The sequence below is a fragment of the Myiozetetes cayanensis genome, unplaced genomic scaffold (genome assembly GCF_022539395.1).
Source record: "Myiozetetes cayanensis isolate MyiCay16 unplaced genomic scaffold, myiCay2020 scf28, whole genome shotgun sequence".
In the NCBI taxonomy this organism is placed as follows: domain Eukaryota; kingdom Metazoa; phylum Chordata; class Aves; order Passeriformes; family Tyrannidae; genus Myiozetetes; species Myiozetetes cayanensis.
The window spans coordinates 2,042,907-2,057,903 of record NW_026087499.1 but is presented as its reverse complement, the minus strand read 5'-3'; the positions used below and the strand labels follow the sequence as shown (position 1 = coordinate 2,057,903).

At 50.3% G+C, this 14,997-nt stretch overlaps 1 protein-coding gene across 1 annotated transcript; it reads right to left on the bottom strand.

Annotated features, from left to right (window-relative positions):
- Window positions 1-906: 906 nt before the first annotated feature.
- MXRA8 (matrix remodeling associated 8) lies at window positions 907-14,779 on the bottom strand. The gene is made up of 10 exons (XM_050322596.1): window positions 14,561-14,779; window positions 11,314-11,334; window positions 10,393-10,701; window positions 9,703-9,804; window positions 7,973-8,431; window positions 3,968-4,126; window positions 3,322-3,352; window positions 2,726-2,802; window positions 2,185-2,262; window positions 907-1,278 (listed from the first exon to the last, which is right to left on the bottom strand). The coding sequence occupies exons 1-10, from the start codon at window positions 14,607-14,609 to the stop codon at window positions 1,253-1,255; spliced, it is 1,311 nt and encodes a 436-aa protein (XP_050178553.1). The 5' UTR covers window positions 14,610-14,779; the 3' UTR covers window positions 907-1,252.
- Between the last annotated feature and the right edge of the window lie 218 nt (window positions 14,780-14,997).

Here is a 14,997-nt window from a genome sequence, read left to right as displayed (position 1 = left end):
GGGTCCTGGAGACCCTGCCCCCAGTTCCATCCAGTCACCAAGCCCACACACAACCCTTCCCTCTGCCACTCTCTCCAGACCACCAAAGAGTAGGTGGGCAATCCTCAACCACCTTCACCCTTGGCAATCCTCAGCCACCTTCACCCTTGCACAACTCCCTCTCATCGTGCCCAAAACCTTTTCTTCTGTGCCCCAAGGACCATGGGAGTGCCTGGTTTGGGAATGGTGCCACCAGAACACCCCAAGTGGTCAGAGGAGCTGCGCAGAACTGTTAATATTCCAAGCTTCCACGGTGCTTTAACCTGCTGGGATCACAACACTGAATTGCTGCTGATTTTTTTGGCTCCCCAGGAGCTCCTCCCTTTACCAACCTGCCTGTGCTGGAGCCATACCTGTGGTTTGATGTGCACACCAGCCTGGGTCCACCCAAGGGCTGCAGGAAAATCACATCCCAGGCTCCACACAGGAGTCCAGCCCCCTCCAAAGCATTCCTGGTTCTGATCTAACTGACACTGCTTTCACAGCACTGCAACTCCATCAGTCAAGTGTCTGCTCCTGCCAAATATGATTTGGTCTGCACTGAAATGAAAACAAACAAGCTCAGAGTGAGAAATACAGAGTTCAGCTTCCAGAGCTCTTTGGAGCTGAACCCAATCCACTCTTGGTCATTTACCTGCCTCCCTTTCCCCTGCAGAATGAGGGGGACTGACATTTCCCCATTCACCAAATGAGGTATTTCTACTGCCATTTGTGAGGGCTGTGCTCTTTGTGCTTCACCTGGAAGATGTAAAGTGCTGTGTGACACACTGATTTACGCCAGCCCACGAGAGACCAGGCTCTGCTATTGTTATTCTGATGAATGCACTACATGGGAAAAAGCCTGATATAATGATGGCTCCGGATGCAGTGATGCAGGTTGGTTTATTTCAAGCAATAACATCAAAGCAAAAGGTCTGCTGATTCAGCTCATAAAAATCATTGATGCATAAAAACCAACAATAATATCAAGAAAGGAAAGGGGAATGGAGGATTGGGAGACAAGGAGGAAAGGCAACCCAAACCCATAAATGCACACGAGACAGTCTAACTCTTTCAAGAAGCATTTGCAAACACCCTCAAGTCTATGTGAAAAAAAAACCCAAAACCAATCTATGGGAACTGGAGGGAGATGGCATTAAGAAAAGTCATCTCTCTTCCACGTTATCTATCTTTGGTTGAAGCTTCTGGTCCAGCCAGCAGCTTGGGAATGTCTTCATTTACAGTATTCCTTCCTGAAATCTGAAAGCAAATGGAAATGGAGGTCAGCACCTGGAGAGAGATTTCAAACCTTTCAAATGAGCACAAAAATGTGGACTTATCTACGCAGTGACAAGTGACCATTGGCAGTCAGCCATGTCCCCAGTACCCCCTCATAAATACATATAAATATCCCCTCATAAAGCCCCCAGTGAGATGTCCTGGTATTAAATCATTGCACAGATCACCTCTGAAGAATGCAGGGAAAAGTATCCTGAGAACTCCAGCAGGGACAGCAGGTCTGAGGCAACTCCTGGGCTCTCCAGACCATTCCCTGCTCGGTATCATTTCAGTCCCATTTGTTATATCCTAAATTCCTCTTAAATGACTCATGGAATCTAGCAGCTTATTACAAGCACTGCTTGACATAAGTGCTACTCTACAAACTGAGGCATGACACTCAGGATTAATACTGGATAAGCAAAAGGAGGTTCAGCCCCCGGGGAGGGAGAGCTGTTTGCTTTTGTTGGATGAAGAGAGTGACTGCCCATAAATTAATTCAGCTCAAAACACTATCTTCAGCACAGTGTTTTCTCCCCAAACAGCGCTGCCAGGACATTTTTGGGATCCATCTCCCTCTGAGGTTACAGCAGAGCAGGCCCTATTCCAGCCCTGCCAGGCATTCTTTTCCCAAGGAAGAAAAATTCGCTTTGTGCCACGCCAAAAGCTTTGAAAAGCCCTAATCACCACTTGCATCTTGTGGCTCCCTGATGAAAGGCTGGGCAGGGAACTGGCTCCTCATTCCTGCTGCCATTTGCCAGGGTGTTTATCATTCCTGGTTGGGCTGTGGCTTGGTCAGCTCCACCGATGGGCTGAGTTGCCTCCCTCCTGCTGCCCAGCAAGAAGGTTCCTACAGCCACCAATTAGGGGCAAGCAAGTCATTATTACCTTTGTCTAAATCGATGTTCTTTGCTGGGAAGCTTCTGGCTTGCTCAGCCTTCTCCTTCAGGATGTTGTTTTTGTAATCTGCGTGAGGGAGGAGCGTGGTTCAGACAGGCATTAGAATATTAAAAGAAAACAAGAGTTTTATAGGCAAGACAGACACGATCAGGCTTTCCCTGATGTACTCCAGGCCTTCAGATTTCTGGGAGTGGAGTTACTCAGCCACTCAGCAGCAAAAGGGAAGCTGCTCCCACCTCATTTTTGCCCCTGGGCCCTAATCAGTTATGGATATTTTGGGTTCCTTCTTCTCACAGGAGAATCCCACAGATTCTCCCAGCACGTAACAGAAAGCTCTGGGTCATCCACCCAAAGCTCACTTTGAGGTGACTGATGCAGATATTCGGAGGATTTGCCTTTGTTGCAGATTTTTTTTCCTGCCATTTTCCCCCCAGGTTTGTTTGCCCCAATTGCTCTCACAGATCTGGATAGAAGGCCCAAATGATCACTGGATTTTTGACATCCAGGGAGGATGAAATCTGACACATACCCAGCCTGATGTCTTCACTTTTGTGGGGGGTCAGATCTGTTGTGTCCACTGTAAATTCCTTAAGGTTCACATCCTTCCTGTAAAGGGAATAACAGTGGAATATTGTCACATCCTTTAATAACTGTCTCCTCTCACACTTTTTCACAATAGCTTTTCCAATGGGACTTTGAGGAATTTAATTTATAGTGTTTATTTGGTATAGCTGGACCTCTTTTTTTTTCCCTATGTGTTTGTCCAGAGCTTAGAACAATGGGCAGTCAACCTTTACTGGAACTTCCCATCCCTTCCACTTTAATAATATAAAATAAACCATAAAGGAACCCAGACACATGATCTTGGCCCCATCTCATAGCAGATCTGTGCATTATTCCTATACCACTAATTCCTAATGATGTCCCACAGAACCAGGATCTGTGAATCAGTTCCCAAAGCAGAACAAGAGGAAATGCAATTGCCAAATCAGCCCCACAAACCACCTTCCCCTTCTAACCAAATCCTCAGCTGTTTCAGGTTCTTACTGACAGCTGAGGAAAGGGGCCACAAGTTCATTTTTATGCCTTTCAATCCTAAATAACAAACCCTGTAATTATACTCACTCTCCATATTTCTTCACATTATATTCATAACCTGAAAAGGGAGAAGAAACAGGATGAGCAGTCAGGTCCAGTGCAACCAACCCCTTACTCTGACAACGATAACCTCTGGTATCTTTTCACACTGCTCCTTAATTGTGCTGCTTTACAAGGGTCCCTTTCACAATCCCCCCAACACCCAGGAATTAGAGCTTCCCTATCCTTTCCTCACCAGCTTCCCAGTGGTCTCCCCAGACTCGATGGGTGACCAGCTATGAGAAGCCACAGCCACCGCCAAACCTCATTTCTTTCCACCTCCCATTTATCACAAAAACAGGAGCTTCTATTTTTTGCAGAAATTAGCACTTCTAATTTTCTTCTCCCTTCCAACAGCGCAACTCAGCAAATCACGAGTGGTATTTGGTCAAAGGTTGGTTCTTGATGACCTTTGGAGGTCTTTTCCAACCTTAATGACTCTGTGAAATCAAAGCCTGGAAGTTTTTACACCCCACTAATGAATCCCTCGTGGCATCAGCGCCTGCAAAGACTCCCCCCTGTGCAGGCTGCTGGTTTTGCAGGAGGGGGATCCCTGCCTTCAGCAGGAACCATCTGCAGAATCATCCCAGGATTTTCCCTACAAGCAGGACAGGGTGGGTTCTTCGGGACTCACCTCTCTGCCGGCGCTTGCGGGTGACGAGCACCACGATGATGAGGAGGACGATGAAGAGCAGCAGCGTTGCCAGGATGTATCCCAGCTGCTGGAAGAAGTGCATCCGGCTCTCGGGGATGATGACATTTATCACGTTGTGGCCCCTGACAACATTTGGGTCTGAGGGAAAGGCAAACAGGTTGGTCGTTGTGATCGGCACCCAGAGCAAAGTAGGGTCGCAGGTGGGGCCATTTGTGGGTATGAGAAGGATGTTGAGGGAGAAACTCATCTGAGCTGCTTGAATTAAGGAGCAAATCCCTGCCTGATCTACAAAAGCTCTGGTTTACCTCAGGTGGGAGATGCCTGTGCTCTTCACAAGACCACGATTCCCAGCAACGTGAAGTTTTAATGTTGCACATTCCCTTCCCCGCTGCCTGGCCAGCAGTGCTCATTGCAGAGGGGAAGTTCAGAGAGAAGTCACCCCCAAACCCAGCCCCAAACCTTCCTGAGGGTAACACAACCCTCCTCTGGGTCCTTCACAACACACCCCCAACACTGCTCAGGCTCCAGACAGAGAAAATATGAAGCAGCCCCTCCCTGCCAAGGGTTATAATTTACGGAGTGGGAGGAATTTTCAACGCCAAAAGAATAAGTTTCCTTTGAAATGAAATAAAAATCAATAAAATAAATAAACCAAAAAAATAAACCCAACCACAAAGAAAAGCCAAGATTCCATTCCATTTGTGGGTGCAGCAGCATTTCAGTTCCCCAGCACGGGGAAGGGGAGCTCTAAAGTTTTACGTGGAACATTTTTGTAGATCTCAAATAAATAGGTCAATGTTTTACACATATAAAGAGGAAGAGACTTCTCTGCCTGCAATAGTCAGAGGAATGGACAAATCCAGCCCTGGAACAGACTGCAAACCCATAAGATTGTGCTTGGAGAGGTTTTGCTCTTCAAAACAGAGCTGAAATGATGATACTCTCACCTCCTGAGAGGGAACATTCACAAACAAGAGCAGGATGGAGTCCTGGCCTTCCATTCCCTTGGGAGTTCCCCCTGCGAATCAGTCAGAGGGAACAGGGGGAAAGATGGGGGGAAATACCTCAAAAGCCACAGTACCATTCAGCAGATGTGTTCCAATGGGAGGAATGTTGACATTTCTGGAAGTGCTGGCACAGTGACCGCTTCCAGTTTGTCAGGCAGTTTCTTTCCAGCATTTAAAAAACACCAACCCCCCCCCAAAAAAAAAGTAAAAATCAAATCACACAAGAGTGGATTGAAATAAACACTTTGAAACCAGAGGTGACAGTTTGCTAATGCCAGCAGCAGTCCTAGAAAATGCAAAAGTTTGAGCAACAGTCTCTCTGTTCTGCTGGCCCAGAGCTCCACTCCAGCAGCTTCCAGTTGATCCTGGCACTGCCAGATGCCATGTGCTCCCTGGCTGCACTGCTGGAAACTGCCATGTGCTTTTCACCCCTGCCAAGCTCCAAAAATACCAAACCAAAAAACCCACTTGCAAAGCTGCAAACACTGCTTGTGACAGTTCTGCTTCATCACGCCCCCAGATCCTGAGGGGCTCCTCCAGCAGCTGCCACAATGAGACAGTGCCACTGGAGCAGCTGTTGGGCCAGGAGTCAGCAAACAAAAGCATCCTATTCCTGGCTTTTTTTGCTTTCCCACAGTCCTGCAAGGCAGGGTTAAGAGCTGAGCTAAACTTTAGGCAGCGTTGGAGAGGTCACTGTGACAACAAACAGTGCAAAGAGAGATTAAATAACTTTGGGCCTCCTTGGCTTCCTCAAGTAAGATTAAAAATACTTGTCACACCAGTGTTTAGATAGAGCATCACTGGTGGGCCTCGAAGAGCATCATCAGGAAGGCAGTAGAATATAACCCATTTTATAACTGAGGAAACTGAGGCACGGAGGGACTGCTGGTTCAGTCACACCAGTGAATTTCAGGGCCCAAAACAGGCTCATCGAGGTCACACAGACTCTCCTCCTCACCCTAGTCCTACACCAGAATTTAAGCTGAGGTGATGAAGGTTTATTCTGTAATCAAGATCTGTACATCTCATGCCCATCTGCCTCCAGTTCACCCACAGGATCTGGTTTAACTACTGAAAACTAAGTTCTGAAGAAAACTTAAGTAATTACTTTCCCAAAGTGTCAAGGGTCAGGTTCTTCTGCTGGGGCAAGTGGAGAGCTCTCCACCAAGAGAGCTCACAAACCTGGCCACGGGGCCGGTTTTCTGCTCAAGGCTGGCAAAGGGCTGTGAATAGTTCAGCACTAAGCATGAGACACAGCAGAAGCCATTCTTCAGGCTCTTGCTCCAAAGCAAACACCGAGCAAAACTGCTCTGAGTTAGCAGACCTGCACCCCATTGACACTGCTGAGACCGGGAGCAGAGCTGAGCTCCGGCCTCTCTTCCAAACAAGACCGAGTTTCCTGTCTGGAAATGGCTCCAGGACTTGGAGCAAGGCCAGAAGCTGTAGCTGCTCTCTGAAACAGCCCATTTTGTCGTCTCCTGAGGTTTCATTTATGTTATATCCCCCAGAACTCCACGCAGTTTTCCAGGGAATGGGGCAGCCCCTCAGCCCTTGGAGCTGCACGGGAGCAGGGCAGGTCCCTGCAGGCTCCTGGGCAGCAGAGGGTTGGAACAGGCATTCCTCACACATTCCCAGGTACTCAGCACATTCCTGTGTGTGTGGTGCTCTCAGACCAGCTGAGGGTTCACTGCCTGGAGGGGCAAAGCTCTTCCAAGAGGTTGCTCTTTCTGAGGGTGGAAATGGCTTTTCCCAGGAAGGAAAATTCCTCCAGCGCCGAGGGCACTGCTGCCAAACCCAGACAGCCCCTGGCAGGTTAAACCACATGGAGGCTCCATCTAAGTCCTGAGCAGGTAGGGAACTATTCAGCAACAGCCAGGACAACATCCAGGAAAGAGAGGAATAAATTCCTGGGTGGACAACTCCGAAAACAAGATCCAGTTTCCATCTGCACAGCGTGATCTGGAGAGGGCTGCAGGCAGGGACGCTGAGATTTGGATGTCCTGGTCTCCGTGTCAGCCCCAGCAGCCACCTCTCCTTAGCACTGCCAGGGTTTTCTGGACACCAACCTTAATCCCAGGGGGGGAGGTTTAGGTTTTCTGTGACTTGAGAAAGCCAATTTCTAGAGAAGAATAAACCTATTTAAAAATGTATGAAGCGTATCAAAATTCTGTATTAAACAGCCAATAAATATTAAACCACAATGAATATTTTAAAATGTTAATAAAGAACTATGCCCAAAAGACTTTAAAAAAAATATTAAACTTGGGATTTTTATTTTCTTTTTCTGCCTGAATGAAGCGTGATGGTTTTGAGTTTGGACAGGCTGTCAGATGATAGCTCAGTGCAGTGGAAAATATGAAAATTGGTTTAAGACACACACACACACACACACAAAAAAAGAAAAGCTGAAGGGTGGAGGAAAATTCCTGGGGCTTGATTCTGCACGGTCTGGCACCTTGCACAGCCCAAACAAAGGGGACAGAAACACTGGTGAGAGTGGTGGCATGTTGTAACAGCACAGGCAGAGCAGCATCAACCCCCTGCCCACAATTCACCCGATCCTAAAAGCAAGGAGGGAAGGGAGCCTGTTCCAAAAACAGCTTGTTTGCCTCGGGGCCTGTCAGCAGTGAGAGCAGAGCTGGCTCAGGACTGCCCTGGAGCAAAGGAGGCAGAGCTGACGTGGTGCCACCAGAGCACTGCCAGCGGGGTGAGCGACCCTCAGGGGTGGGACACTCAGGGACTTCACAGACTGCTCTGAGTTGGAAGGGACCCACAAGGACCACAGGGTCCGACTCCTGAGCAAATGGCCCTACACACTGCCCTGCTGGTGGATCCTCGCTGCCACGGCCACGTACCCAGCTCCGGGTGCGCCCAGGGGAACGGGAACAGCTCGGCCACCACCCAGCCAGGCTGAACCCCAAGGTGCCCACCCCTCAACCAGGAGAGCCGCTTCCAGAAGCTTCCAGAGGCCACTCACCCACGGCCGGGGCGACGTCGTGGGTGGTGAGGTTGACCACCTTCCTCTCCCTGGGGGGCTCGGTCACCGAGACGCGGTAGATGCGGCGCTCGTGCAGGCCGCAGTAGTGGTGGTGCAGGTGGCACGAGTAGGTGCCCTCGTCGGCGCTCTCCAGCCCCGAGATGCGCAGGGAGAAGTCCCCCAGGGCGAAGGCGGCGTCGCTGACGTTCATCTTGCGGCGCAGGAAGAGGGGCCCGTAGGAGCGGCGCTCCCCGGAGGCGTACAGGTCGATGAGGCGGTCGGCGCGGTCGTGGGGCACCCCGGGGGGCTGCCTGTCCCAGTGCACCACCTGCTGCTCCTCCTCGCTGTGCCGCTCCGTCCAGATGTGGTTGCGGTTCACGCAGGGCAGCGTCACCGTGCTGCCCTCCAGGGCCACCAGCACCGGCTTCTCCCCGTCCCAGAACTCGCCGGCGTCCTCGGCTGCGGGGGCAACACGTGCAGGGTCATGGGATGCGCCCAGCTGGGAGGAACCATCGAGGGTCATCCAGTCCAACCCTCAGCCCCGCAAAGGAACGTCCCCAGGAGTCACACCCTGTGCCCCAGAATGTCCCCTCCTTTGGACACTCTCCAATGGCTCAATCTTTCCTACATTGTGATGCCCAAAACTGCCCCAATATTCAAGTTGAGGCCCCCACAGGTCAGAGCAGAGCAGGACAATCCCTTCCCTCACCCAGTGATGCTGGGCCTGATGCCCCCCAGGACAGGGTTGGCCCTTCCTGGCTGCCAGGGCACTGCTGACTCATGGCCAACTGGCCACTCACCAGGACCCCCAGGGCCCTTTCCCGGCACTGCTTTCCAGCATCTCATTCTCCAGCTGCCACATCAGAACATACACCTTGACACACCTGTCCTGTTCCCAAGGACACCCTAAGATTGCTCTCGACCCTGCAGTCCTATAACACAACCCCTCCAAAACCCTTTAGGCAAGGCCACTTTCTTTCCCTTAGAACTGAGAGTTAATCTCTTGCTGCAGAAAGCAGGAAGTACATTCCCTCTCCAGACTAAGAATGGAACGAGGATCTTGGATATGCTGCATCCCAATCCTCCGAGCAGGAAATGCTTTGCTACCCACAAACTCCCTAATTACTGGAGGAGCTGAAGCAGCACTGCTCTGCATTTTGCTCTTGAAAAGGAACAAGAGAAGGCCCAAAACCCAGCTGAGCAGACTGGGGCTCACAGGGTGTTTTTACTGTGAGTGCAGCAGCAGAGGAGATGCATTTTCCCTCCAACAGCTTCCCAGCACAACCAGCCCCAGCAGCTTCACTTGTGTGTTACCCAGGGGTAGATTTAAATGACATGGTAGTGGTGGCTGTGTGGCATGGGTGGCACACACTGCAGCTGCCAACAGCTCGCTTTTAGAGCTGGGCTTAAGGTGTGGTGACTCGAGGTGGGTTTTTAAGTACAGACTTCTCAGGACAAGCTCAGAAGCCAATGTACAGGGCAGGTCCTTGTGGCTGAGCTGAGTGGGGATGGACTGTCACCAGGCATGTGCTGCTGCTGCAGAAGCAAGGGGACAGTCTGGGAATTGGGCTGCCAAGAGCAAACAGGCTCCATGCACTGTTTGGCACACGCCAAGGAAGGAGGGAGGTTCGTAAATACACGCACTGACAGAAATCTCTGAAGCTCAGGGAATCAGACAGCAGGCAGCACAGTGAGCACAGAAGGGACGCAGAGCTCTCAGCCACACCTACCTTTCTTGGTGATGGTGAGCTGGATTTTCACAGTTTCGTACAAGTGGCAGTAGTGATGGTGAAGATTACAGGAGTATATGCCTGCATCATGCTCTGCGACGCCTGGTACAGCAGGGAAGAGAGGGGAAGCTGAATGTTTTAATCACTTCATCATTTACAGTGTTTCCCAAATCCTTGTATGGATGAAAAGGGCCTTTTTACAACTTGGTTGTTGGGTGGGTTAAACAGAGACGAATCATCTCACTTAATATAATAATTTGTTCAGTTTGTTTGCTCTTGGAAGGCAGGTCATTTGTATTAACAGATGGAAACAGAAAGCTGATTTAAGTTTAGCTGAAGCAGGCATAGGAAGAACGACCATCGAGTGTTTATAGCTCAGGAAATTAAATACAATCAAAGGCCCACAAAAAGCCCAAGTGGCTTCCAGGTTGTTACAAATTCCCTTTCAAAATGTGACTGTTTCAGAGGCAATTAAAACACCATTGCCAGTGCTTCAGAGAACCTCACAGAGCCACAGAATAATTTAGGTTGGAAAAGACCTCTGAGATCATTGAGCCCAACTTTGAGCAATCACTCCCTTGACAACCAGCCCAGAGCACTGAGTGCCATGTCCAGTTGCTTCTTGGACACCTCCAGTGGGTCATGAACCCCCCCACCCCCTCAAGACAGCGAAGAGCTCCTGCCTCGTACCTTTGATCACCAGGGAGAAGTTGCCCTCTACAAAGGCATTCTCGGGCATGAGGATCCTGCCCCGGTTGTAGGAGCTGTAGACACGCTGGTCCCCAGCAGAGTACATGTCACACAGCCTCTCCATCTTGTTGTCCCCGTAGTAGGTGCTGTGCACGTCCCAGTGCACCACGCGCTGCCGGTCGTTGAGCCGGTCCTGCGTCCACACCATGCGGTGGCTCTTGCAGGGCAGCACGGCCTGAGAGCCCAGCACGGCACTGATGTTCAGCACGGACACCACCACGCTCTCCGGGTTGGAGGCATCAGCTGGCACTGAGAGCCAAGGAGCAGAGGGCAGAAATCAGAGTGAACAGCGTGAGGACAGTAGAGTAGGACCCGTCCCGGGATCTCTCCGCACATCCTCCGCCCGAAAGTGACCTTCAAGGCCAACACGGGGCACTCTCGTGGGCAATTATGAAGCATCTTGAGTTGAAAGGGACCCACAAGGATCATCCAGTTCAACCCCTGGCCCTGCACAGACACCCCAACAATCCCATCCTGTCCCTCAGAGCGTTGTTCAAACACTCCTGGAGCTCTGGCAGCCTCGGGGCCGTGACCAAACCCTGGGGAGCCTGTTCAGTGCCCAACCACCCTCTGGGGGAAGAGCCTTTGCCTCATAAAGAAATGCAATACAAAAATTTACCACACTGATTTCAGTCAGTGAAAGCAATGTCTGTTATCAGGACTGTACACCTGACCTGTCCTACCTACCCTTCCTAATCTTAACCCCCCCTTTAATCAAAGTTTAGAGACACCAGTGCACGGGGTGCAGGGTTCTCATCCATGGAAGTCAGCAGTGAAACCCCCAGTGCATGCTATGGATTCAGGGTCCCTCGCTTCTTCTCATGATCACAAAACCAGGCAGATGACAAAGATGTCACTCACCTGAGTATGAACACACAGAACCTGTCAAAACAAATAATAAAGAACGTTACTGACAACAAAAGGAAGAGATAACAACAAACACGCTCAAACTCAGCCACCTCCTCTGTTATTGTTCCATCTATTCCTCCCTCCTCTGTCAATATTTATGTATTACCTTGGCTGTTTCTCTTCCCCCTCCTGGCACACACACTGTGTGCACAGTTAACGCTCTGGGTGACACTGCAGCTCCCCCCAGCTCAGGAGACTCAGACCTACACAGCCTGTGCTGACTCAGCAGGATCCCAGAGGTACTCTGTGGTCCCACAGTATAGGAAGAGGAAAGCAGCCTGCAAAAGTATTTCTTAATCCCTTGTAAAAAGCAGAGCCAGCTCTTACTTCTTGAATCCCATCCACTTTTCAAGCCAAGAATTAAGCCACAGAAACTGTGGGCAAACTAGAAACCCTCAGGCTGTGAAAGACGTGTTACACACTCAGAGCTCTCTGGAGCAGGTCAAGCAGAAAACTGTCCCTTGAGTCCTGCCTGAACCATCCCACCACTTCTCTCCTCCTGGGGCAGCTGCTGATGAAACCACCGAGTTCCTGCCTCGCACTGGAGGATGAAAAACTACCAGAGCAGAAGAGGAAACTGCAAACACCACGAGTGCCAGGTGGCTCAGACACTCCACGGGACGTGACAGCAGCAGCTCTACCTGCTGGGGCTCTGCTGAACTCAGGAAGAGCCTGGACACTGATCCAGCAGAGTGAGGGTAAACAAAGATCTCACTGGAGAAATGTGTCAGAACCCACCAGGTGTGTGGGTGAACAACAGCCTGTGGGGTTCACACTCCACTGGCCTCAGTAAGCTCAGCTCATTATTCCTTTGCACACCTCCAGCATCTCCTGCTCTGTCTCAGCTTCTTTTTCCCCTTTTCAAAAAGGAAGTGACATCTCCTCTCTTTAGGAGCTGGTCTAGCCCTGCAGAAAGGACACGATCTTCACAAAATCTGCATGTGTCAGGCTCCTCCTTCCTCCCATAAATCCCATTGTCTACGGAGGGGGTTTAATGGTCTCTGTAGAGCCATTCCACAGTTATTGCAAAAACAGCAGCCTGTGCCACCAAGATGTTTCCAAACCCTGTGGGGAGTGGCAGTGGCTCCATCCTGACTGCCTGGGGAGCTGACCCCGTGTCTCAGAGGCCATAATGGCTCAGGATGCAGCAGCAGCCAAACAAATGAGTTCTGTTCTCTTCTGGGTGCCAGTTTCTTTAAAACCCACTGAGCACCAATGGGGAAAACCATCTGGGCTCATCTCAAAGAGGCAAAGGAGGGAGATGGTGAGCGATGCAGTTCCACCAAGGTTCCCATTTACCACCTGGGAATGCAAGACTAAGCTTTTCAGTAAAACAAAATTTCCCTTTCAGAGCCCACAGATGGTCAAGCCAGCCTTTGAACTGGGCTTTTATCGAAGTCTCTGTGTCTGTTTATTTTTAAAGGCTTCCTGGGACAGCTTTCCCAAGAGCAGAGTCTTCTGCTTTCAAAGAGGATGTCGGGGCTGCAGAGCCCTTCACCACCCAGCCAGCCCCAACAATTCCAACACCTCCCTGCAGGTAGGAACATGCAAAGAGCAGGAATGTGCTGCCTCTGCAGGAAGGAAGAGCCTTGTGTCTGGACAAGAAGCCAATCCCCCTCTAGGCCCCGGATAGGATCCCTCAGAGATCTGCCCAAACTTTCTGACAGGCAGCTCAGATACGAGCTCAGCTTTTAGAAACCCTTCCCTGCTCTGCGTGCTTCACCTTGGCTCCAGGCCCATGGAAGAGCTTGGGGAGCCATTCCAAACACGGAGCTGTTCCTCCCTGCCAGACATTAACACTTTGAGGGTGTGGTGCCTCTCCAGGAGGGACCATCTCAGCAGTGTGCACAGAGTTCCTCCCTGCCCATCTTCACTCATTGCGTCACAGCCTGGTCTCTGTGGGGACAGCAGGACTCAGACATCAGGGCTGCCTGCCACAGGGGACAGTTCATCTCCAAAATGCACCTGCCAGAGATCACCCATCCTCAGGTGGGACACCTCTGCCTCCCCACAGCTTTGCAGCAGCACAACCTGCTATTCCTGCCCTGGGTGCTCCCCAAGCTCTGCCAACATGCTAAACCTCCCTGGGGAGTCACTGGGCTGGCTGGTGCTTCTGGAATACAAGATGTGGCCTCTCCTCCTTCTCCTTAACCCGCCCCACAAACCTGTCCTCTGAGCCACTTCAACCTTTCTTGTCCCTACAACCGATCCCATAAATTGCCAATTCCTAAACCCTGCCTTGAGGCACTGCAGAAACTGGGCATGACATGGAAACTGGATTAATCAGGGACCTAACTGAGAACTCCTCACCTTCCCCCACCTCAGTGCTGAGGAGTTTTGAGGGGCTCAGGTGTTGAGCCCCAGCCTTTCACCAGCAGGGCTGGGAGGGGCAGGGGGTCACCAGTCCCCATAAAGCTCGTGCTCCTCATTTCCTACCCTCAGCACCCTGAAAGAAGTCTCTCCACACTGTTCTTAGAGCTGTGTTTGGTTCTTTGCTCACAAGGACCTTCCTTAGAGCCCAAAGTGTTGCAGGTGTGGATGTGCTGGGGCTTTGCAATTAATCCTCAAATCCCCTCCTGCCACCCAAGCCTCACTGTGGTGTCCCTGTTGTCTTGGGGATGATGAATCTGCTTTCAGCTCTTACAGAAAACTGTGATTAAGGAAAAGGTACGAGCCATTCTGCTATTTTAGGCTCATCAGACTTGTCCCCATCCCTTTCTTGCACCTTACCCAAAAGTGAATTCCTGTGTCTGAATGTCCTAATTCTGACAGCAGAAAAACAAACCAAAAAAACACAAACACCCACAACTTCGTTTTTTAGCTCCATCTGAACACTCAAACACACACACAGAAGCTGTACAAAATAACTTTGGATTCTGCAAATCTATCTGTGTGAGGTTTACTGTACTCACACTGAAGCTTATTGTTTTTGAATTTGCTGATGAGGGCAACTGATAGGAAAAAGCAGATTGCACAAACATGCTGAACAGAGCACTGCTTCAACAACCTCAAACATTTCTCCACTCTCTCCTCAAAAAGCAGGAGAAATCCACGATTCCCTCCCCTCCACGGACGAAAACACAGCTAACTCAGGAATCTGAACACAATCTCACAAAGACAACAGTTCCAAACCTCCCAGCAAACCTCCAGCCCCGTCCTCTGCAGCTGAAACACAACCAAGTAACAGCTCAGAACTTACTTTGCTGAAGCAAAATGTGCCACAGGAGGAGTTTTACAAGTTGCTCCATTTCTTCGGCTCCTCCGTGTTTTCGTCTCTCTTGAAAAACAAGTTGAAGACTTTCTTTTTTCCCTTAACTTTTTTTTTGCTTTTTTTCTTTTCTGTAGCTGGAAAACACTATGACCTCATCAATTTACATCCAGAAAGCTGTGGACAGCAGCTCATATTCTGCAGGATTACTCCACCTCCAACTTCCAAATCCCCACCTCCCCTCTCTGCTCTCACTCCACCTCCTTCCCTTCCCTCACACTTTCTGCAGATCCCTCTGAACTCCCTCCCTTCCCTTTCCCCTCCCTCTGGGTCTTTCTGATCTGCCCCTGACTTTGATGTCAAAGTTTTATCGGGTGAAGTTGGTCCCACACAGCTCTGGGCTCACAGAACAATCTTCCTCCCTCCCT